The following is a 25,230-nucleotide window of genomic DNA, read 5'->3' as shown; positions in this document are numbered from 1 at the left end:
GATTAAGAAACCATGTTAGCACACCACTTCCTGGTTTACCTTCTGATCACTTTAGATTTCTTGACCACACATTTTGGAGGATGAAAATGTCAAGTCTTAGTTACAGAGAGAAGACAAATTATGTCATTCTTACTCTGAACAACATCTACACGATGACACAGGTCCATCAGAGGAGAAAGTTAAGATCTTCTGCTGAAAATGCTGATCCTGAAAATAAGCACTACATGTGCAGCAGTCTCAGAGATTGTATTCTTTTTGGAAGTTTACACATTTTGATGAATGTTCCCATCCAGGGCATTTTTAAGACCAAGTATTCCTCTGTGATTGTATTCTTGTTGTATTCATACATGCATCGAGTTGTCTCCTTGTCGGAGGCAAAAGTCACATCCCCACAGACTCTGTGGCCATATCTTCAGTTGAGTCATTCAAGGCCTGTGATATCTTTGCTGTTTTCACATTGCTGCTGTTGCTGCTACTGCTGCACAAGCTAACTTTCGTCATCATGGCATTCCTATGGCTATTGAGACTATTATTGGATTCCCGTCTCATCAACTGGGGTTTGCAGCTCTGGCAGCAAATAATATACTTCTTCACCTCCTTTAGCACATGGTCATTAAACATCACATAGATCCAAGGATTGCAGCAGCTGCTCAGACTGCCAAGCAGCATGGTGATTGTGAAGGCTACGTTGGATGAATCTGAAAGAATGACACAGCGGACATCACATTAGTGAAAGGTTTTACGTTGGTCAGCTTTCCAGGTAAGGAAGGCTAGTGCTGCTGGTCTCCTAAAGGCCGGTCACGTTACACAGCTTTTATTAAGTGATTTTCGGAAGCAAACTTTAAACTCAATCTAACCAGTCTATGACTCAATCTAACAAAATCAAAAATGTTCGTCTGAAGTCGCTGAGGTTTGCTCTGGGTGTTTAAGCACTGACAACCAATGAGCACTCAGCGTATAATACAGCAAAGAGGAATACAAGCAGAAGAGAGGCTCGTCTGTCTGATGTCTCATGTTTTACATAAACTGAGATTGGGGCTGAGCTCATCATACCTGTGAAGCCTTCACACTTTTGTCAGGCAGCACATTACTGTCTGTCAGATAAAGGGGCAAACTCGAGATACTCTGGGAATTCAAAACTGCACTGGAAAATCGTTAGGCAGTCGTCTAATTTGACATACCCTGTGATTTCTAGTCATGTAATCTGACGTCCTCCAGCAACTGGAGTCGTCCAGTTTGACTTCCCTTTCACCTAAAGTCACAAAATGTGACATCAGCTAGACAGCGTTAAAACAAATTAAAACCTGGGCAGACATAAATGTTGGTTTAATTTACTAGAACTGAATGATCGGGGCAAACTAATATGAGACTGCATGTTCAGGTTAGAGATGCATGATGGGCAACAAACATTTTAGATATATAAAATGAATAAATCAGTAATGACTAGAAGTATGCACTGAAATTTGTTAAGGATCGTGCCATTCCATAAATGTATGTTGTATGCGTAAGGAGCAAAAAATTTTCAAATGGTGGCATCCCACCCACTGTATTCTATGTGAAATAAAAACTGGCATAGCTGGCAAGGTGGGACTATTTCACAGCATGGCTGTTTGTGGACTTAATTACATCAAATAGGTGCCAGGTGTTTGAAATAGTAAAAAAATGGAAAAAAGCCGTTAATTCTACATTTATACGTCAAGCCACAAAGGTGAGTTATAAATGCAGCTTACCATAAAAACATCTTTGAGAGCTGAGAATGTAATATTTAATATGGAAGTATACCGCATTCATGAATTGGGCATCTCTGCCCACTAATCTCAATGGGAAATCAAAATGATGAAACTTTATCATTATGACAGCAAGGCAGTCGATAACCTTTGTTAGTTTACTTTGACCCATGAGGTCCCACAAAACACAAAAAATTGGTGGCAACTAAAATGGACTTCAACACATTTGGATCCTACCAAGTCAAATGAAGTGCAGTTTACACGCATGAATTTTTATAAATAAGCAAGCGGGAGCTGAAAGTGCCATGAGCCATGTGGCAGTGTAAAATAATGCAGTTGCCAACTGTCTCAGCCCTCTGCTTTAAGGTAAACTATGGGGTGGTCCAGATCTAATTATGCAATTTTCATTACGCTATAACTTATTAAGTTTATTACATAGAGAATTCCCAAAAAAAATATTTTTGTTGCCAATAGATGGCAGCACCTGCCCTGCATTCCAAAATAGCAGGGAGACGGTTGTCAGTCGAACAGCGGGTGCAATGTGTTCACCTTTTCATAATTGCATAATTAGATCTGGACCACCCTGTAGGTAAAATTGGCAAAAGGACAATGATTAAAGTGTGAGCGATCAATTTTGATTAATTAGGGTTAACAGTAGTTCATGTTGAAACTGGGAATTGCTCCTGCCTTGTGCCCCATGTTGTCAGAATAGACTTTGTCTTCTTGTCACCCTCAACAGGATTTAGCAACTAACAAAAATGGATGGATAGCTTCTAAAGTAAGGGACATGGATTTCTATGAAAAGGCAAATACACCATATGTTATCTATGGTGTGAAACTTGCTTTAAGGAGCTTTAAAATTTGGAAAAACAGATTGACAGGTAGATATTACTGTCAATAGACGCTGTGCACTTGAATAACTACGCTGGGTGAACTGAGAGTTTCTTGAACTGCACAATACAAGTGTAGAATTAGTACAAGAATTGACGCTCACTGCTTACTGCTTTAAAAAAGGAAAGAGTAAGTCAAACAGCCCAGTGGAGGACTGAGCGGGTCAATGGAAACCATCACTTACATAGCCGTCCATCATCCTAAACTAAGTAGGGACACTTAAATTCTTCACCTCAAAACCTGTAGAAGATGATAGCAATGAAAGGCTGCAAAAACATCATGGGGGCCCTGAGCATCAAAATGGACTGCTTCTAATACTCTGTGAAAAGCCAGTTTTCCCTCTGGGAACAAATGAAGTTCTATCTATCTATCTATCTATCTATCTATCTATCTATCTATCTATCTGTCTGTCTATCTATCTATTATCTGGTGTCTTTCATATCTATCTATCTGTCTGTCTATCTGTCTGTCTTAGTGAGTGCAAGTAAAACAATTACAATACCTTTCAAGTAAGCCAATCTGTGTACTCAGTGGCCTCAAATTCAAAACGGAGGAAATGATTCTGAAAGATAATCTGTAAGGGCAAAAGTGGGATTTATGCTAAACGTATGTTCTTCCTCTGATTCCTAATTGCTGCTGTCCTTTTTCTTATGAAGTGGGAATTTGCCTCTTATCTTTTAATGATGTTGCTCAGTGAAACGGTTAAAGCTCCTAAGTGTTCATTTCTTTTTGTTTCTCAGAAGCTGCTCCTCAGTATCTCCTGAACAGTTGCTTACAGGTAGCAGCTTCAAAATATCAGCTAAGGGTTTGCTCGCAGATAGCAGTTTCTTAATATCTTTTGAATGTTTGCTCCTAAACAGCGGTTCCCAATATGATATAAATGGTCTGTCACAAGTGGCAGCTTCCCAATATTGGTCAAGAAGCTGACAATACTTTCCTTTGCAGCTTTCAGTATGTACCGTCATATATGTGTGCCAGAGGGTCACCTTCCGGGCTCGTCTAAGGTATGCAGTACCACTCCAGAATGAGAGGGGGCGCAGTTGCTAACAGTCTTCTCTCCTTTTTTCCTCACAGTGCCAAGAAACCACCCCTTGAGTGCAGCAGAAGCTAAGAAGCCCTGCCACTTCTAGTCTAGACTATATAAAGAGTGACGTCCCCAGATGGTGGTGTCACATATGAACCTGAGTGCCCAACTGTCCAGAACTCCTTGAAAGCCTACTGGAAATCATTGCTTGAGGGCAAAAAGAGGCTGATGCCATTATGCCCCTGTTGCAATTTTTTTTTTGCAAATTAAATGGAGTTTGACCAACTATTTTGGGACTCACTCTGCCTCCCCACTCGCACCTACACTAATAAGAAGGAGCTCACAGATATAATAGCATCTTATAATGCTGGTGCCCAATATAAGGGGCTCATCTCGGACAGCACTTAAACCAAACCTACAATATTATACTAGACGTAATCCACAACAACACGTATGAGTAGAATCTTTGAAAATGGAAGATGAAAGTTCTTAGAAATGGGTCCCACGTCTCTATGCGTTTCCATTAAGTGTTTGTCGATGGCAAATATGTGTCCAAAGACTAGCAGAATAACAGCTGGCAACAGAGAAAAGGTGTGAGGAGCAAAGGAAATTTGGTTTGTGTAGGAAAGTGGATCAATAGGAACAAAACATGAAGGTCATAACTAAAGCTGAAGTGACAACAGTTAGTGTCAGAGTTTAGAATGATGTAGACGAGAACAGGCCATTCAGCCCCACAAACCTCGCCAGTCCTATCCACTTAATTATCCTAAAATAACATCAAGTCTAGCTTTGAAAGTCCCTAAAGTCCTACTGTCTACCACGCTACCTGGTAAGTTATTCCAAGTGTCTATGGCTAACTGAGTAAAGAAAAAAGTTCCTAATGTTTGTGTGAAATTTACCTTACGTTTTCAACTGTGTCCTCGTGTCATTTTAAAATAACACTAGCCAACCCACGGCGTACCATACGCCGCATAATCAGGCCGGTTTTTTAATAATTTTTAAGCGCAGGGAGAAAATTTTACATTTGCAAAATCGGTAATGTAATAAATCAGCAAGAAAAGCAACATTGTAACAATGCACGGAACGAACCAACACACAATCGTCCGTGCGGCGTATCGAGGTGGGAGGGGGGTGTGTACAAAGTGCAGGAGTATCTAAGAAGACGCATGTTTGTCGCGGATGCGAATTGCTGTATGTAGCGTGTAAAACAACACTTTGCTATGCTGCACACGGTCGTGCATTGTAACCGAAAACTCGTTTTTAAAGACTGCTTACTTCATTGTGTTTTAAACTCAGTTGTAAAGGAATGTTTTAATGATCCCATGGGATACCCCTCGCAAACCGTTTTACACGCTGCATATGGCGATTCACCTCCGCGAGAAACATGCCTCTATGAACAGTCAACGTGTGGGAGGGGGGTGTGTACAAAGGGTAGGGACGAAAACAGTGGGAGCGTATGAGTCGCACTTAGTGGCAATTTCACAGTTTGCAGCCCGAATGGGGTTCAACGGCTTACCCACGCCTAGACACACGCTCGATCTCATGCATAATTATTTATTGAATGGTAAACACTTCTGGAAAGACACGGTTGTCTAAAACAGGTTAGTGTGAGAATACAACAGTAAGTGAATGAAAAGATGGAACTCTGGAGAGAGCAAAATACAACACAATAGTGAACCCGCGGCATAACAAATGCCGCATAATTATTTATTGATGGTTGAACACTTCTGGAAAGACACAGGGACACCCCTCGCAAACTGTTCTACACGCCGCATACAGCGATTCACATCTGTGACAAACAAACTGTTTTACACACTGCATACAGCGAATCACATCCGCGACATGATTTTTCCTAGATGGTCCTGTCGCGTCCACCCTCGCACTCGAAGCATACACACTGCCTCCTCATGTGCCCGGTCGCATGCCGCGTCCACCCTCGTTCTCGAAGCATACACACCACCTGGTCATGTGTCCGCTTGCAAGAGAAACTCACGGAGAGCCGCCCACCAGCTGCCTGTGTGTGTGCCTCTCTCTGTCTCTTGCGCTGCCTCTGTGTGAACCGGTCAGGCACAGAGAAGGCCAGCTGCTGACAGAGCGTCTCGACTGTTGCAGGACCTGCATTGGTGAAGCAGGTGAGACGGTAATGAAACAGAGGCACAGGGCTTATTGGTTTTTAAAGACGGATTCCTTCATTGTGCTTTAACCTCAGTTTTAAAGTAATGTTTTAAGGATCCCATGGGATACCCCTCGCAAACCGTTTCACACGCTGCATATGGCGATTCACCTCCGCGAGAAACATGCCTCTATGAACAGTCAACGTAGCTCAGAGGTACATGACATTAACCTGACCTGCACTGCATGTGGCCTCTACGACAGACGAACATAAATGACGCCATTTTTTCTGTGTTGTTGCGTCCGAGTTGGTGGGCGTGGCCCTGCGAGTTGTCGTCGTATCCAATGGTCTTGGAGTTGGTGGGCGTGGCTCCTTCCTGTGTGCGCCATAGGTGTCTCACTTGGCGGCTTAGTGAATCCACGCCCCTTCCAGCGGGCTTTTCATGGTTGTCTTGCCTTAGTGAAGTATATATATATATAGATTCTCAATCCACTGTACTAATTCCCTTCATATTTTTAAACACTTGAATTATGTCTCCTCTTAATCATCTTTGGCTTATACTGAAAGACTCACCTCTTTTAATCTTTCCTCATAACTCATCCCCTGTAGCCCTGGAATCAGCCTAGTCGCTCTTCTCTGGACCTTTTCTTTTACTGCTATGTCTTTACTGTAGCCTATAGACTAAAACTACAGCCAATACTCAAGATGAGGCCTCACCAGTGTGTTATACAACCTGAGCCAAACCTCCTTGGCCTTGAACTCCACACATCAAGGCGCTATATAACCTGACGTTCTGTTAGCCTTCTTAATGGCTTCTGAACGCTGTCTGGAAGTTGATAGCTTAGAGTCCACTACGACTCCTAAATCCTTTTCATAAGGTGTACTCTCTATATTCAGATTTCCCATTGTGGTTTTTTTTTTTGTTCTTTAGTTCGCCTTATACAATTTCTTGTATTAGGAATTTGTTAGTTTTCGCATACCTCTTGGGATCAGAGCGCAGGTCAGCCATTGTACAGCGCCCCTGGAGCAATTGAAGGTTAAGGACCTTGCTCAAGGGCCCAGCAGAGTAGAATCTCTTTTGGCAGCGACTGGGATTCAATCCGGCAACCTTCTTGGATACCAGCACAGATCCTTAGCCTCAGAGCCACATTTTCACTTCCTACGTGTAATACTTTACATTTAGTGACATTAAATTTCATCAGCCACAAACCTGTCCAAGCCTGCATGCTGTCCAAGTCCCCCTGTAATGATTCAACGGTTCCTAAGCTTCAGGGTACAGTCCATTGAATTCACTTGCTTGTTATGATTTTGCTACCCTTGTTACTTACAGGCAGCTTTTTAATTCCATTTATTAATGAGCATGTGCATATAAAAGTGTGCTTTTAAGAGGAGCAGCTTTCAAGCTCCATGAAGTTCATACCTAAGAAGAATCAATAAACGTATTATGAATTGTTTTTGCTGTAAAAGAGTTTATGGTGTGCCATTTGTCACAAAGACAGTTAATCCTGCTTCATTGCTCTATGTGCTTCTCATGATACAGGCTTCATTGCTTCATTGAGCCGGCCTAAGCAGGCACGACAAAGATTCATTGCAATTACTTGTGGAATTATGTGTGGTTTATGGCTTAAGCTTGATATCATCAGGCTTATAATTTTTAATATCTCATCATTTCTAAGAACAGAACAATAGCGAGCACCTTGGAACTTAATGTCAGGGTGAACAACAAAATGTGGTCAAACGATATTTCATGTCTCAGTAATTTCAGTAGAATAATCCGTTGTTTTTGAGGATCAAGTTAGCATTAGCAGTAATAAAGACAACATAACAGCTACATGAGCTTTTTTTATGTGGAGCCATCAGAGTTCAAATAATGCTTCTCAGAAATGGTCAGGGCTTCTCACTGCCTTCTTCTCACATTTTAGCTTGTGAGTGGTGAGCACAAAGGCTCCTCCACACCACCGTCTCAGCTACTGTAGTTGCCCGGCTAATGGGGCTGTTGTCACAATTACAAAAAAAATGGGTTTTCTCAGAAGAAGGACTGATAGCTCCTGATTATAAAATGAAGCTTTTCTAACAAGGCCAGCTAAGAAGTATGAGCAGTCATGTTAGTTTACTGAGCATTCTTGGGGATGTACTACAGGAGAGGAAAGACTTACCTTCTTTAGGGGCATTCTTATCCCAAACCGACCACAACTGGACACTAAAGAACGGAGCCCAGCAGACTATATATGTGAGGACAATGATGAAAGTCATCTTTACCGTCCGGATCTTGGCTTTAGAGATGTTGTGCACGCTGCTCACTCTGGATGCAAGAACTGGAACACTGCCAGCTTCCTGCTGTGCTAAAGGCTTCATTTTGAACTTGAGGTTTTTGCAGATCTCATTGATGATTAAGGTGTAGCAGAAGATCAAGATGGCCATGGGAATTAGGAATATGGACAAGGTTGTCCATGTGACATAAGCACTAACACCCCAGCTGAAGGTGAACTCGGCCCAGCAGTCATACACTCCTGTCCCTTTGTCCACTTCGCGCATGGAGAAGATGAAGAGCTGTGGGATGCTGAGGATGGCACTGAAGAGCCAGGTGGCAGCAATCATTAAGTATGTCTGGTTACTTGCCTGCTGAATGGTCTTGAGTGGGTGACACACTGCGAGGTACCGGTCATAGGTCATGGTGATGAGCATGTAGGTTGAGGCAAACATGCTGAGAACTTGGCAATACTTTACAGCCTTACAAATGAGATCTGTACCATAGAATCTGTAAGTCACCTCCCAGATCATCTGAGGGAGCACCTGGAAAACTGCCACCACTAAATCAGTCAGAGCCAGATGCAATATGAACAGGTTCATCCGAGACATCTTCCTTCTCCGCTGGCGAATAATTAGGGCTACTCCCAAATTTCCAATAGATGCAACGGCTAAGATGGTAGCCAGCACACATACCTCTGCCAAAGCAAGGTCCTCATCACGTGTCAGCAGAAAGGTAGCATTCCTTCTAGGCGACGGTGAGATGGTGTAGATACTATAGCGCAGAAGCTCAGTGGTGGAGGTGCTCAGTGCTTCTGAAGACCTGTGTGATGCATTCATCCTTGCTGATTGATTGAACAAATGTGCATGCAATTATCTTACCATCCATAAATCAAGAAGCTTTCTCTGATTGGACAGAATAGTAATCCTTCCATGTGAACCCTGTGAAAAAGCAAAATATTATAAAGTAGCGTTCTGTAAGAACCTAAGCCCTGTGGTTGTACAAACAAATCTGCAGATCCTTCCAAATTCTAATGGAACAGAAGCAGAACTCCTTACCTTGTCTGCTCGCACAGGTGTCTGGCTGCTCTTCACAAAGCACTGAAGTGTGTGCGAGTTTGTGTGTGTGTGTGTGTGTGGCGCAACTCCAACACCAAAGCTCTCTCAACATGAAAATCTCTTGTTACATCACAGATCCTTTCATTAAGGCCCATCTGGCATTGTGATGAATGTAAGCACACTGTGATCACCGTGAACTAATAAAGGAATCCTAGAGAGCATGACTAAGAAAAATAAAGGATACTGACGTGTTTATCTATATCTTGCTCTAACAGTTGACTCATAAATGGTTATCTGAATGCAGAATATGATTTACTAGTAGTAGTCTGTCATGTGTGCAGAGTAAATTGAAATTCTTACTTGCGTGGGGTTTTACAACAAATAATAATTCAATTTTTAAATGAAACATCTTTATACATTATTTTTGTACTTTAAAAAAACAGTCATCATAACTTCTTCTGAAAGAAAACATTGCTAGCTGTTACCATCCAATTACAGTGCTACTCACCTTAATCAGAGATAAAATGACCGTGAACATTGTTCAGATAACAAGGAACTCCAGGTGGTCCTATCATTTTCTGAACTGGGCTTACTGCTTCGCTTTCACCGATGGTCATGTTGCTCCTTTCTGCTTTTCTTCTCCATCCCTTGCCCACCACTCTAAATGATGAAATTCTTTTTCCCTTTTCTTTACTTTTCATAAATATACTGTACTAATTTGTGATCTGTAGGTAGGTGTTGCAGACCCCAAAACCCAGACACAACCTCACAGACACAAGTCCCGGTATGAATAAAAGGTTTATTATCAACTCTTTGCCTTGACAAAGGCTTCTTTGTAACAAGTGCACAGACACAGCACTCTTAATTTTCTCTTTCTTTTCTCCTTGTCCTCTCCCTGGTGAGCTTTGTCCATCCTCCACACCCGACTCCAATTTATATTCACCAATTAACTTTGTGATGATGCAGTGAAACACAGTCCATAGAGGAAACTCGTCAGACATGGGGACAAGTGCCTAGTAACTGTTCAGGAAGCAAAACCCAAGTGATGCTGACTACCTAGTGACTCCTTTTTACTTTATTTTATTCTGAAATTCATGCCAAAATGTTTATTGCTTTCTCAAGTGTAATTTCAAGAAAAAAAATAAGAGAACATCCTGTATGAGTGAATGTCTTACACCTGGTGCTGCTGGGATATTAGACTATGCAGGTTTGAGATTGTTTCCATGTATGTATTGTGGACTCGGACCCGGACACACACAGACGGACATCATTGTTCACCCAGCACACTGTTTATTTACACTATAATTATATTTACACAGTTCAGTGCACGTTCCAGTGCCTCTTGCACCGTTCCCCCAAAGTCCAGGCCTCACAGTTCTTTGTGCCTTTCTCCTGGCCGCCTCCAGTCCTCTCTCTAGCTCCGTCCTCTTCCACCCGATTTCCGCCCGGATGGGCTCCAGCTGCTTCCCGGCACTCCTCCGTAGCTACGCCCCAGTGTGGCGGAAGTGCCGTCTGCGCACCCGGAAGCCATCCGGGTGTCCCCTGTCATCTTCCCCCCAGCACTTCCTGGTGTGGCGGAAGTGCTGGGCTCCAGGGATATTCAGGCACTGGGGCGCCACCTGGTGGTGGCCACGGGTCCCTACAGGGCTGGGCTTCCAAGCCCTTTACCCATGGCCCCCAACATAACCAGGGCGGACGCCCCCTCGCGGTCTGGAGGAGGTATAAGCCCTCCTCTGGTGTTCCTGGGCATGCCACAGTATGTATGAATGTATGAATTGTGACGGACAGCTGGGACAGATTGGTGTCGTGGCCAGGCAAACCCTGTTCCCTTTACTGGCCAGGTGGTCAGGATAATGGAAAGACAGGTTGAGGTAGCCCCCAACATCTGACATGCTGGAGGGCAGCATTCTTGGGCCACTATGCCTATTCATGCACCCACAGGGTATGTGGGGAGTTACAGTCCTGTGGGGAAGTGCCAAGTGACAGGAGCTACTCGGAAAAAAGAGAAGGGCTTCAAACTCAAACTACATCGACAATTACAAAGGTAAGATCCAAACATATTTAAAACTTGTGTATACTATGCACTTACATGGGACAAATATGTGATTACAGTTGGTTTCTTTAAAAAAAACAGAATTTCAACAATTAGTCGTTAGACAGGTGAATATGTGCATAAGCTTAATGCATAACAACTTGAGTGTGCTGAACATCTTACCTTGTAAAAAAGCAAATGTCTCCGTCTGAGCAATCAAAATGGTGAATGCCAAACCGCTGCTTCTTTGTCTCAGTTTGTTTCCTCAGCTGGAGGATCTCCTCTCTGAGAGATATGTTTTCATCAAGTGCTAGCTCGACAACTGCTGGAACCAGAGCCGAAGCATAGTGGTGGTCCACAAGAATTTTATCATTTTCCTCCTCGCCCAGTATGTCATCGTCCATCAGTCACTTTCTCCTCTCCCAAACCCCTAGTCTTGAAAGTGTTCCACTCAGACAACGCAGGAACCTCTCCCTTCTTCAACAATCGCCACCCTGTCTCAGACCCGGGCTCATGAAAATCCTTAATATAAATTTAGGCATGGGGACTAACTGTAAAGCTCACTCTCCAGACAGCGATGATCCATGTAAATTGGGTTTCCACATCGGAGGTAAATGTATGAAAACTAAGTACCTTGTTGTACTTAATGCAAGCTGAACATAAAACTACAGAACAATGCTCAGGTGTAGAGCTCTCTGTATGCTGAAACTTAAACTTCTTCTTCTTGAACATTCTCACCACTAAGCAAAAATCACAACTGCATTATGGACAATGGAAGTGACTGAGCTGGCTGAGATTTCACCGAAAGTACGTCAACACTACCGTGTGCATATAGCCTATTAACACTTAGTTTTTACAGGAATATCTAAGGAAATTAGCTTACAAGGGGTACCATTATCTAAGTAACTATGTGAAACTTTCGTTCAAATGTAGATGAGTGGGCATCCCAGCCAGAAGAGGGCATGGTTCCTTACTTGAACGGGAGGATCCTAACAGGCAGATAGGCATCGCGGCCGGGGAGCAGATGGTGACCAGACCCGGATGGAAGGACCAGAAAGGATGGACAGACAGCCCACTGGAAGGGAAAGATATCGCTGGAATCTTTTTACTCCCCCAAAATGCTAGATGGCAGGAGCCCTGGATATCAGTGCCCAGTGGGAAGCCAGCAGAGCATACTGGGAGATGTAGTCCGGCACAGCAGCCCTGCTGGGGTCACTGGGTGCCGCAAGAGTGCGCTGAATGGACTTCCAAAGTGTTTCCATCTGGCAGTGGCCCTGGCACGGGAAGTACTCCCAAATCCTTAATAAAAGGAACCGCACTCCCTAACCCAGGCGAGTTGGAGCTGGGAGGACGTAGGGCAACACTCAACTGGAGGAGGGAAGTGCGGTGATAAGAAGAAGAGCAGGATTGAGAGGAGAGAAAAACAATATATTGTGTGCTTGTGATACTTTTTGGAGGTGAATTGAATAAATCTTCCATTATTTGAAAGCAGGACTTGGTGTGATCGTGTTTAGGGGTTTGCGGCTTTCTGACACCCCTGGTTTTCTTCACACAAATTAAGCCAATACTTGTGTGAATTTTAACACTAACTTTCTAAGATTGGTTCTTTCAAACCACAATCTTGGAAAATTGCAGAAGTCATAAGCCAAAAAATTTAATTTAAACCTAACAAAAGTGAGAATTAGGAGACGTATTCTTAAAAGGAAGCCGAAGGAAACACTACAGCAAAGAGTCATTTTATTTCCTTCAGGTGACTGCAGCTCTTTTTCCTCCAGCACAAGACAGTCATTGACCAGTTGAACACCTCACTTCATTTGGCTAAACTGAAAACAATTAACAAAAACATGGAACAGGAGGAATAAAAAGGGTGGAGCCAAGATGAAGCTCCAATCATGAGAGACACGAGACAGTCAGAACAAAGGTGAACTGGCGTTCATGTTGAAACAAACTTGAGGATGACTCTACTTTCCAACAATCTGTGGCAATCACCCCACATCTCATTGTGACGATTCTAAACCAGTCACACAAATTCAACACGCAACGGAGGCAGGAGAATATCGTCTGCCCACCTCGCTTTGTCGGGCTCCACACTAAAATGAAAAGAGTTAACCAAAATGGGCAAAAGGAAACATGGAACAGGAACATACCAAAAAAGGAAAAATGGTGGAGCCAGGGATGAAGCTCCAACACAGAAGGGACACACCAGCAAGATAAACCCAAGAACTACAATACAAACAAAGCAGCCTAGCCAAGTAACATGGGGTCTGTCTGTCACAATAGTATGTGTGCACGCAGGGCATTAATGTGGCATAGTGCCTGTGGCTATGTAGAGGCGGTACATAAATGAAAGCCCATACACAATTTACCAATCAAACAGCAAATCCAGTCTGGCCGTTAGGCTTTAATTGCTCGAAAAATTGCATTTTCTGTTGAGCTGAGCTGCCTGGCTTTCACTGGACTGGTTGTTTAATTCATTCCGCTGTTCCGACTTCTAACTAATGATTTTTTTTTTAATTCAATGAAGCAAAATCCTCATAATTCACTTTACACTCTTGTCACTGCATGCTGCTCTACTTCAGAGCAGGTGGGGGCAAGAAGCTGTTATTAGCAGAATTTGAAAACCTCTCTTAATTCAAATCTGCAATTCTAAATCCAATTTGCATACAGCTTCAATTTGCTGTGGCTCGAACATTAAAGTGCAAATTATGTCACGGTTTTTTCTTCTCCTAGAACACTGTCTTTAGGACACATACTGCCGTCATGTATACTGTATATGCAATGAGGACTAAATGTTTGTAAAGTTGTCTTGTGTGAGTGTGTAGGCTGACAGAGAAGGGTAGACACTCTACATAGCCTTACTTCATTTGGTCTATCTGATCACATCCTATATCACTATACCATTTTATTTAAAAGACATTTTTATATAGTGCTTTTCAATAATGATACCATTCTAAGGTACTTTACAAGAACAGATACAAAGTATAAAGCAGTGGAGAAGAAAGTGGGACCTTACGGACATTCGAGTCTTGACTGAATGACTTCCTCTAAGGAAGCAGAAGTTGTTCTGAATGGCCTGTTTCATCTAAGCATGTTATGTTTTTAAAACAAATGTTAAGTGACTTGCACAAGGTCACACAATGAGTCGGAGGAGATACCTGATCGTGTGCCCAAGTGTATCAGTATCGAACCTTTTAGCCACTATGGCACAATGCCGGCCACATCCAGGTGGAAAAAGGAGAGGAAAGGAAAGCAGTGCAGACTCCACACAGGCAAGATGAGTGCCATCTGCTGCACCACTATGCCATCAAACGTATTCAGAAAGAAAGGCTACATTTATTGTACAGTACATGGGTCAAATATTAAATTAACCAATGACTGCGTCATTAATCCATCCGCTAAAAAAAGACAGCTCTTCCAGTTCAGTGTTTTGAGCCATGAAGCCTATCTCAGAAACCTTAGAAGTGAGACGGGAACTAACCCTAACTAGCATACATTTACCAATCTGGAGACACCAGTAATTTAACTTGAACATCCCATGGAAGGAAAAGCATGTTAACACAGAGAGAACATTCAAATTCCACATCATACATGTTCATGCCATCAATAGGGGTCTGCACTACACCCTGCAACATCATGACAACCCAGGGACCTATGCAAGGATTTTGTCTACCTTAACCACCTGTCATTGGATTACCAATTTCCTGACAAGTAGAAAACAGCAGGCGAAACTGGTGAAACACACCTCCAGCTCCCATACAATCAATGCTGGTTTGTATGCCCCCCATAGCTCTTCTTACTCTGTACAACTGATTGTACCTCTAAGGACCCCTCTGTCAAGCTCCATAATGTGCAAATAACAGAGCTATTATTAGACTTATCAGGAATGGTGTAAAATCTACATATAGAAGGGAGGTTGAGCAGCTGGCCCTTTCATCTGCTGAGAACAGTCCAGAGCTAAACATGCTCAAAACTGTGGAGATGATAGTGGACTTCAGGACTCCAATATTACTTCCCCTCTCCATACTTATTAATAAGGTTTCATTTGTGGAAACCTTTCTGGGCTGTTCAATCACCTGGGACTTGTCATGGAAGAACAACATAGACTCCATAATAAAAAAGGCACAGCAGCGGATGTAGTTCCTGCAACAGCTGATGGAGTTTGATCTACTACAGGAGCTGCTGATTCAGTTCAACACAGCAATGACTGAGTCTGTTCTTAGCTCATCCATCACAATGAGGTTTGGATCAGCAATTAAATGAGACAAGAACAGTCTACAATGAATAGTCCGGTCTACTGAAAAGATCATTTGCACCAGTCTTCCCACCTTATAGGACCTGTACTATTCCAGAGTCAGGAAGCAACCCCTTAATGCAGGCCACAACCACTTTGAACTTCTCCCATCTACCAGACATTATGGACTAAACAACGCTAAAACAGGCAAAATATAAGTTTCTTTCTACAGACCATCAGGCTCACAAACAATTAATTTTGGCTGTCCTTGCTCAGTCTTCCCTACACATACGTTGCAGTATTGTTAACAAAGAACTAATGCTTAATTTAGTATTTATTTCAGTATTTCTTGCATTGCCTTGCACTTTGTATGCATATGTGTACATTCTTTGTCTTGTATTTATCTTTGGGGCATACTTATTAATTGTTAAAATGTCTGTCTTGGAGAGTCATCAAAAAACAGATTCAAATTCCTTGTGTGTGAACAGACTGGCCAATAAATGTGATTCTGATTCTGAAATGCATCTTTTCTCCATTTGTCCGAGTCCAAGTCTATTCTGGCAGCATTGTGTGCAGGCAGACTCCAGCACCTCGACAAGGTCCGTATTTAAAGTTGTATTCTTCATATGGAAAACTAGGGGGCTCTGCTGCTCGCATATGGGACTGCGGATATACAATTTAAACAAACAGATTGTTATTTTCATGGGAATTGTTACATATGGATAATACAACTATTTTATATTACAGCGAGTAATTAACCAAATTAAAAAAGAGTAAAACGTAATAAATTGAAAGAAAATTATGTTTCATGTTGCGTTAGAGGTATTTGTTGGATTATATGCTTTCATTCTGTTTGGCTTTGAAATTAACACGCAAATACTTTTTAAACTTACACTTTTACTGTAAAACTTCAGCAAAAACAATATTTGGAATGAACTTTTCGTCAATATTGCATTGAATTTTGATTACACGTTTGGACTTGCATCGTGATAACGCAACATATAACTGCCTGTGAGTGAAAATCGTTTCTTTCTCTCAAATAAATAAACCGACTTTTTCGAATGTTTGTCCCTGTGATTTGTTAATTGTCATAGCAAAAGATATTCTAACGGGAAACTGTAAACATTTTAATATGAATGGCATATCAAGATCTCCTTTGGTGTCTAATGTTATCCACGGAAGATGTACTACATTACCTTTCTTGTCGCCTGTTAAAATTTTACCTGTCAGAATTGTTCAACCATTTATGAATACAACTAATTTTGTCCTAACGCATAGCGATTACTCATACATTAATTATGCAACAACATTACAATACATCCTTTGTTCAACAGTAATTCGGCCGGTGGGAGACCAGACGGTGTTAACAATTGTAGATATTCTTCGTGATATTGTAAGTTGATGTTTTCAACTTCCACAACATCACCACCAACTGTTTCAGCATAGTCTATTGATGCACATTTAACCAATTTGCTGTGTAACCAATCGACAATTTTCACGTTAATTTGTTTGACTTCATCATTTCTCAGTGCTAGGATTGCCCGTGTACTCATTTCTTCTGTTGATAATCATTTGGGATGAAATTCTTCAGTAAGATTTGGATATACTGCGGTGGGCTGGCGCCCAGCCTGGGGTTTGTTTCCTGCTTTGCACCCTGTTTTGGCTGGGATTGGCTCCAGCAGACCTCCATGACCGTGTAGTTAGGATATAACGGGTTAGATAATGGATGGATGGATTTGGATATAAGAAGTTTTCTTATATTGGGAACTTAAAGTGAGGAAAACATAAAAAGTTATAAGAACTGAGAGCGCAGGAACTGTGTCTGACAAAAGCATTCACACAACTAAGAGGTGAGAGGACCGTGGGCGTGGGCCGTTAACTGGATGGTTGGGAGGAGGGTGTGACCCCCTCTACCAACTTCAAAAAAATGACTTGGCAATAGTCTTGTTTCGTCTCAAGAAATTTTTTTTTAAAATAGATAAAAGCCACAAATGCATTATTTATGGCATCTCACGCCACCCAAGTGGGAAATAAACTTGATGCCCCCATGAAAGTTAATGGTCGAGCAATAAATGCTTCCATAGAAGAAACCAAAGAGCAAGAAAGGTACAAATTAAATGCTGACTTGTCTAAAAAAGATTTTTATGCTCTTGGCAATCATAAATAGTACTATTTGCGCTGGGAAGCTACAATTTTAAAAATTGCAATATTTTAACCTGATACAAAGAAAATTGTTTTGAGTTCAAGTACATTAAGTTTTAATTGTCCTAAACTCCTAATTGTTTTTTTTTTCTTGGATAACACAAGGCTCAGCATGCAGGCTGATCACTAAGACCAGAATGTGATGTTCAGCATGGACTTCTACACTTTTTTCCGTCATCTGAGAGTACTTTAAAGTGAGTAGCAGCAGGGAGGACTTAAAGATCAACTTGCCTGAAGTCAACCACCAGCACCTGTCATGAACCAGGAAGCCCAATAGCACATAAGTCCCATAAATACTTCCAGAAGTTGCCCACAGAACCCTGACTAGAAACAAAAAGGGCCTTAAAGAATCCTAAGAAAATGAATTACTTATTTTTAACAAAAAACGCTCAGTAGCACAAGAATCTCCTTGAAACACAAAGGGAAATTGCCTAAAGGCAAGACAATCCAAGGCCAACACAATCCCAATACAAAATCAGGTTCAAAAATCCAGAAATCATAAGATCTACAAAGCACAGCAAAACGCAAGAAAACATTCCACATTAAAAATGAACCGCCAAGAACTATGGGAGACTATCCAGTGTGACGGACGGCCAGGACATCTTCTTAATGGAAGGACCGGGGAAGAGAACATGCACAGTGCATTATCTCCACCAGAACACTAGATGGAAGCCCCTGGGGTTGCAGCAGAGTGCTTTAAATCCCCACGGGGCTTCAGGCACAGCATTGTTGGATTCCATGGGTGCCGCAATGGGGTGATGCATCGACTGCGGAGCCCTACTTTGTTGGGCTTCCACCTCACCCGTATGTATTTTCAGACCAGGCTAAGGGCACCAGAAGTAATCCTGTGTGCAGGAAAAAAGAAGTCCACTGCCACTGCTCCAGGAGCCAGAGTTGAGGGGAATGTGACAAACCTTGCTGGAGGACGAGTGGAGGCAACAGAGACTGAGAAGAAGTGTTCTGTTTCTTCATACAGTGTTTATTCCTGTGCCTGTGTACCGTGCTAGTGGGTGGGAAAACCTTGAGAGAAGAGTTTCCCACTGAATAAATCCTGAGTTGTGCTTATGGAGTTCGCGTCTGCATCTGTCTGTCTGTGCCGAGTTTGGGGAGCTGGTGCTCCACACCAGATTTATAGGGAGGGGGTAGTTTCTGATGTGACTGGCCAGTGGCCCTGCCTCTTGGGGGAGACAAGGGACATAACCAAAGCACTGATATATAGACAAAATGACAAACAAATAAAAACAAGTACGATGAAAGTCAAGAAAGTATCAAAAATGAACATAAAAACAAAGATCTAAACCACAGCCAGAGGAGGAACCCCAGGTGAAATGTGACATCATCTTTAAGACATAATGTTTGGATGTTCTTGTGGTGTATGGCAAACTAAAACAGTTTTCGAGAAGTGTCTGATAAATGTGGCGTGCTACAGTCTGCTGCACATAATTCTGTGATGGAAGTGTCTCACCTTTTTTGTAAGCTGGGCTATCGTTGATAGAGCATCTTCAGCTGTTTTTAACAAGGTCTGTGACCTTAAAGGACTCCTAGATCAATTGATAGATACCACAAAGTGCAGCAACCAGAAATTTAGGGATAGGGGACTGGAGGCTACATGGATAGAAAGACATTTCAATTTGTTCTGCTTCAGGGAATTGTTCACGAGAGAGGGAGGTTCAGAGAGATAAGATGGTGTTGGTTTGGACATGGGCAGAGGAGAGATGCTAAGTATATTGGGAAAAGGATGCTTAGGATAGTGCGGCCAGGGAAGAGAAAAAGAGGAAGGTCTAAGAGAAGGTTTATGGATGTGGTGAGTGAGGACATACAGGTGGTGGGTGTAACAGAGCAAGATGTAGAAGACATGAAGATATGGAAAAAGATGATCTGCTATGGCAACCATTAATAGGAGCGGCCGAAAGATGAAGAAGACGAAGAAGAAGAGGGAGGTTCATTGACATTGTCATAGTAGGCCCACCTAGAAGAGTTCATGATGCCAGAATGTTAAGAGGCTACAAGTTCTTTGTTAGCTGGCAGGAAAAGCGAGGAGAGTACAGCTTGCTGCGAGACAGTGCCTACATTAGGCAAGTATACCCACTTATCATCACTCCAAAGCATGTAAATGGTGTGCTTACCAAAGCTGAAACTTAAGAATCAGCTGTGGGAGGGTCATCATTGAGCAAACATTTGCGAGAATGAAGCACAAATGGAGGTGTCTCAGAGACCTTCATGGACTATGCGGTGGTGATTATTATGGCCACGCAGTATGAGCAGAGATTTGTGTGAGGAGCACACCATGGTTGTACCCCCAAGGCATAATAATGTTTATAATAGATATATGCATGCCTCTTCCATGAGTATGATCTCCCTATTTTTATTACTTTGTTTTTTCTAAGAAAAATTTTATAAATTACAAATATCATGTATTGTGTTCATTAATGCTTTAAACCTTTCTGAGCATATTATGTTGGAGTCAGTTTCCTCGAGAACCCCCAGCAGGGGTCATTCTGAGTAATAAAGCACTAAAAAAATAAAAAATGCTTATTTCTTTAAAGTTACACAATTTAAACCATAATGCATAATGCTTTGCAAACTGTACAAAATGTACACAAATTAGTGTAGAAACATATACAGGGTGTGTAAAAATACTTTTTTGGGGTTGTAAATGAAATCAAGAACAAAGATAAAGGTTTAGCGCACCCTCGGGCAGACCTCATACAGTATATTAAATAACAAAATAATAAACATGAGTTTAATGAGTATTGAGAGAAAAGTCATTCCAGACATCTGTCTGTCATAAGATTGGAGAAAGATGGTGGTGGTGCGGGTTATGAAGTCACAGACGTGGAAGGGGTGGACCCAGGAGCCTTTAAACAGGAAGTGATGTCATGTGCTGGCGAAATATTGATGCAGTATCTGGATCTGCAGAGGGAAAGAAGCACTGCAAGACCTTTGTCTTGGGGAGGAATTACAAGTTGACAAGCCCTGAAGTTCTCTCCCATTTGCACTTGTATATACGACTGGGTATGAAAACAGAAAGATGCTGGCACAATAGTGCAAATTTTCAACTTTTAGAAAAAAAGAAAAACTGCGCAAACTGTAAACTCACATTTTGAGATTTTTCTTCAAGATTTTCATTTTGCACTTGTGTGTTGGTGTTACTGATGTTCCCAGAAGGAGGTGTTTCATGTCGCAGGACACCATGGATAGCATCGAGAGGAGTCGCAGCGCACGGCTCAATGACAACTCTGGTCTGTACCGGGAACTGAGAAGGATGGCTGTGAGGGCTCTGAGGGCAGATAAGGAGGCGTTTGTTAGAGGAATCTGTGAGCAAGTGACACACCATCTGTGGTCTAGCGACCCACATCCTGCTTACAGAGGAATCGAAGCATTATGCACATCTGAATCTGTTCCTCGGTGAGTCGTAGTCAAGGCGGCTGATGAAACGGTCCTTACGGATGACACTGCAGTTGTGACCTGCTGGGCTGGCTACTTTGAGCAGCTGTTCAAAGTTGATCCTCCGGCTAGGACGTTGGATATCTCTGGGTCCACGGTTCTTGAGGCTGATCCTCCGATTAGCTGTGAACCACCCAATCTCACTGAGATTGCACTGGTGGTGAACCAGCTGGGGGGTGGGGGGGCTGCATGGATCTGTGGTATCCGTGGTGAACTTCTCCAGGCTGGTGGTAAGACTGTCCTTCTGGCATTGCAAGCAATCTTTGCTTCCATTTGGGAGACTGGCATCATCCCAACTGACTGGAAAATGGGACTTGTCGTCCCTATCTGGAAAGGGAAGGGTGATCGCCTGGATTGCAGCAATAGGGGGATAACACTGCTCTCAGTGCCGGGTAAGGTCCTTGCTAGGGTCATCCTCAATAGGATCCGTGATCTTCTTGCTCTCCTACCAATGACTGGAACAGTCTGGTTTTACGCCTAAGAAGTCTACCATCGACCGCATCCTGGCACTGAGGGTTCTCATGGAGCGCAAATGCAAATATTGGCAGAGATTCTTTGCAGCCTTTGTCGATTTTTGCAAAGCCATTGACTCAGTTGATCGAGCTGCCCTGTGGGACATCCTGAGGGTTCGCGGGATCCCCTCGAGTTGCTGGATATCATGGCCGGCCTGTACACTGGTATGTGAGTGCTGTGCAGAGTGGAGGCAGAACCTCTGTGTTTTTCTCAGTTGATTCTAGGTTCATCAGGGGTGTGTTCTTGCTCCTACTCTGTTCAATGCTTGTATGGATTGGGTGTTGGGCAAGGTCATGGGGTCCAGCGGCTGTGGGACATCTGTTGGTGAAGAAAGATTCATGGATCTTGACTTTGCTGACGATGCTGTGATATTCGCGGAGTCAATGGAGGCTCTGGTTGTGGTGCTCGTGAGACTGAGTGAGGATTCTGAGTGTCTGGGCTTGCGAGTGTCCTGGATAAAAACCAAGATCCAGGCCTTTAATGACCTCTTGGGCACAGCCATCAGCAGTGTCTGTTTGCGGAGAGAGTGTCAACTTCGTCAAGAGGTTTACTTACCTTAGCAGTGACATTCATGTCTCTGGTGACTCTTCCTGTGAAGTCAGTAGACGGATTGGGAGAGCATGGGGGTCATGAGGTTGCTGGAAAGGGGTGTGTGGCGCTCCCAATATCTATGCAAAAGGATGAAGGTCCAAATCTTTAGAGTCCTGGTGCTTCCTGTCTTGCTATCTGGTTGTGAGATATGGATGCTATCCAGCAACCTGAGACAAAGACTGGACTCCTTTGGTATTGTGTCTCTCCGGAAAATCCTTGGGTACCGTTGGTTTGACTTTGTGTCGAACGAGAGGTTGCTCATGGAGTCCCGAATGAGGCAAATTGCCTGCATTGTGAGGGAGCGTCAGTTATGGCACTAAAGTCATGTGGACTGCGTTTCCCCGAGGGTGATCCAGCTCATAAGATCCTCATTGTTGGGGACCCGAATGACTGGACCAGGCCAAGGGGTCACCCATGTAATGCCTGGCTGTGGCAGATAGAGGGTCATTTCCGGAGGGTGGGACTGGACCATGCGTCTGCCTGGGGGGTTGCAAACCAGCATCCCGAGTTGTTTTGTCATGTAGTGCGTGCGGCAACGCACTGTACCAGTGCATGCTCCCCAACTTGACTTGACTTGTCTCAAAATTTCTTCAGTAAATTTCAACATAATCAAAGTAAGACAGAGAATATCATTCTGCATTTAACAAAAAAAACAAACCAACATGGAGATGTCATATTGACATAACTTATTACATTTGACTTTACATTAGGCTTTTAAAACAAATAACATTTTATAAAACATTTTTCATAAAACAACAAAACCCTTATGTTTTGTGTGTGCAAACAGCAGCTCATACCCTTTCAATACATTTGTTCACATCTGCCTCAAACCCCTCCTGAGCAGATTTCACTTGGGTCAAAATTTCCTCATAGCGTCACTGACTTGCTCCTTCTGGAGTTAATAGCCTACCAAAGAAGGGGATGGAGCTGCAGTCTAATGTCTTCTCTCTTCCTCACTCTGCAGAATGGAAGACTGACCACCACTCCACTGCTGACATCACCTCCACCACTGTCCACCACATTCTGCAGAGTGATTATTTAACCCAGGAACTGGCCATGTTGTTCTCAGTTTTGTTTTGAACCTGTGTTTGAAAAGATGTCTTCATATACTATTTCGTGTTGAAGTACTGAGCATTCTTTTAACTTATACAGTGTCACCGAGGTGGTGCCCCCACTCTTTCACTTTGTTCTGTTCCCTTTTTACAACATACAGTAGCATTTATAAAGATAACATCAGTTATTTCATTAATTTTAGTGATAGTAATGTTAACGTTTACCTTCTCAGTATACAGTATTACGGTGTAATGTGATTAAAGTAAATTCTAATAACAAATTAAACCTAAAAAGTTTGTTCGACATCAGATTATGTCAAGCACACCCCTTCCTGTCTATTCTCTTCCTCCATCAAAGCCTACCTGTTCTCTATGTATAGTCGGTTCTGATTGAACTCAGTCCCTATGATTACTCTGCTTTATTGACGGTCTATTTTTTGCCAGTTATACGGGGTGACTACCCAAAACGTTTTGTCCCTCTACTATAACAGTTACACTTTACAGTGGAACCTCGGTTCACGACCATAATTCGTTCCAAAACTCTGGTCGTAAACCGATTTGGTTGTGAACCGAAGCAATTTCCCACATAGGATTGTATGTAAATACAATTAATCCGTTCCAGACCGTACGAACTGTATGTAAATATATTTTTTTTTAGTTTTTAAGCACAAATATAGTTAATTATACCATTGAATGCACAGCGTAATAGTAAACTAAATGTAAAAATATTGAATAACACTGAGAAAACCTTGAACAACAGAGAAAACTAACACTGCAAAAATTTGCACTATAGCGCTAAGAACCGCTCGCTAAAAACACTATTTTTAATGAGTTTTAAGCACAGGAAAAAAATGAACATTTGAAAAATCCGTAATTTAATAAACCACCAAGAAAAGTAACATTGCAACAATGCACGCTACGAACCGATCGCTGTAAACAGAAATGAAAACAACAAGCCCAGCGCATTAACTGCATTCTCTACCTTATGCGTCCAGCTCTCTCTCTCGTGTGTGCATGTGTCTCTCTCTCGCACGCCTGTGTGTGTGTGTGTGTGTGTCTCTCTCGTGCGCCTGTGTGTGTGTGTCTCTCTCTCTTTTTCGCGCCTGTGTTTGTGTGTCTCTCTCTCGCATGCCTGTGTTTGTGTGTGTGTCTCTCGTGTGTGTGTGTGCGTGTGTGTGTGTGTGCGTGTGTGTGTGTGTGTGTGCGTGTGTGTCTCTCGCTCGCGCGCGCGCCTGTGTGTGTGTGTGTGTGTGTGTGTCTCTCGCGCGCGCCTGTGTGTGTGTGTCTCTCTCTCTCTTTTTCGCGCCTGTTTGTGTGTCTCTCTCTCGCATGCCTGTGTTTGTGTGTCTCTCTCTCGTGTGCCTGTGTGTGTGTGTGTCTCTCTCGTGTGTGTGTGTGTGTGTGTGTCTCTCTCACGCGCCTGTGTGTGTGTGTCGCGCTCTCTCTAGCTCTCTCGCTCGCTCACTGCACAGGAAATGCACAGGGAGAGACTGAACATTTACAAACCGAAAGGGAAACTGGCTTGTTCATATACCAAGTGTGTGGTCGTGAACAGAGGCAAAAGTTTGGCAAACTTTTTGTTCGTAAACCGATTTGTACGTGAACCGAGACGTTCATGAACTGAGGTTCCACTGTATAGGTTTAAATTGTGTATTTGAAGAATTTACTTTAAATTAACCACTCAAAAGATCACAAAATTCTCTGATCTTTACCTGCCCCCTTTAAAACAATGTCTCAGATATTCTTTGAACCCAAGGAATGGCAGATCATGACAAGGGGCCTTATGTATTGTATAATGCCGTGTGTAGAATTCTCACTAAAACATGGTGTACTGACAAAACTGGAAATGTGCGTATGCATAAAAAGATCCAGATGCATAAAACTGTGTGTATGTCAATTTCCATGCACTTCCCCTTTATAAATCCCAACATACATGAAATTTGACGCACTGGCACGTGCCTACAGCCCCACCCCTACTCCTCATATTTGAATATGCAAATCAATATAAATCGCCCTTTCCATCCAGTGCTTTGTTAAAAGACAATGGCAACAGCACATGGAATAAAGAATAATTTCAGTGAATGTGAAATGGAGGCAAAGA

General features: G+C 42.7%; 1 protein-coding gene across 1 annotated transcript; it reads right to left on the bottom strand.

The window, feature by feature from the left end:
• Positions 1-381: 381 nt before the first annotated feature.
• On the bottom strand, positions 382-8,842 carry LOC120526666 (vasopressin V1b receptor-like). Its single transcript, XM_039749821.1, has 2 exons — positions 7,912-8,842; positions 382-698 (listed from the first exon to the last, which is right to left on the bottom strand). The coding sequence occupies exons 1-2, from the start codon at positions 8,840-8,842 to the stop codon at positions 382-384; spliced, it is 1,248 nt and encodes a 415-aa protein (XP_039605755.1).
• Between the last annotated feature and the right edge of the window lie 16,388 nt (positions 8,843-25,230).

The sequence above is a fragment of the Polypterus senegalus genome, chromosome 3, assembly GCF_016835505.1.
Source record: "Polypterus senegalus isolate Bchr_013 chromosome 3, ASM1683550v1, whole genome shotgun sequence".
Taxonomy (NCBI): domain Eukaryota; kingdom Metazoa; phylum Chordata; class Cladistia; order Polypteriformes; family Polypteridae; genus Polypterus; species Polypterus senegalus.
Note: the sequence above shows the minus strand (reverse complement) of the source record. Positions and strands in the feature narration are given on the sequence as shown.

Excerpts from the sequence above, each read along its gene's own strand:
- LOC120526666 (XM_039749821.1), bottom strand. The coding sequence starts at position 8,842 with ATGAATGCATCACACAGGTCTTCAGAAGCACTGAGCACCTCCACCACT. Across the intron at positions 699-7,911 it reads TAAGAATGCCCCTAAAGAAG|ATTCATCCAACGTAGCCTTC; the intron begins GTAAGTCTTTCC and ends TCATTCTTTCAG.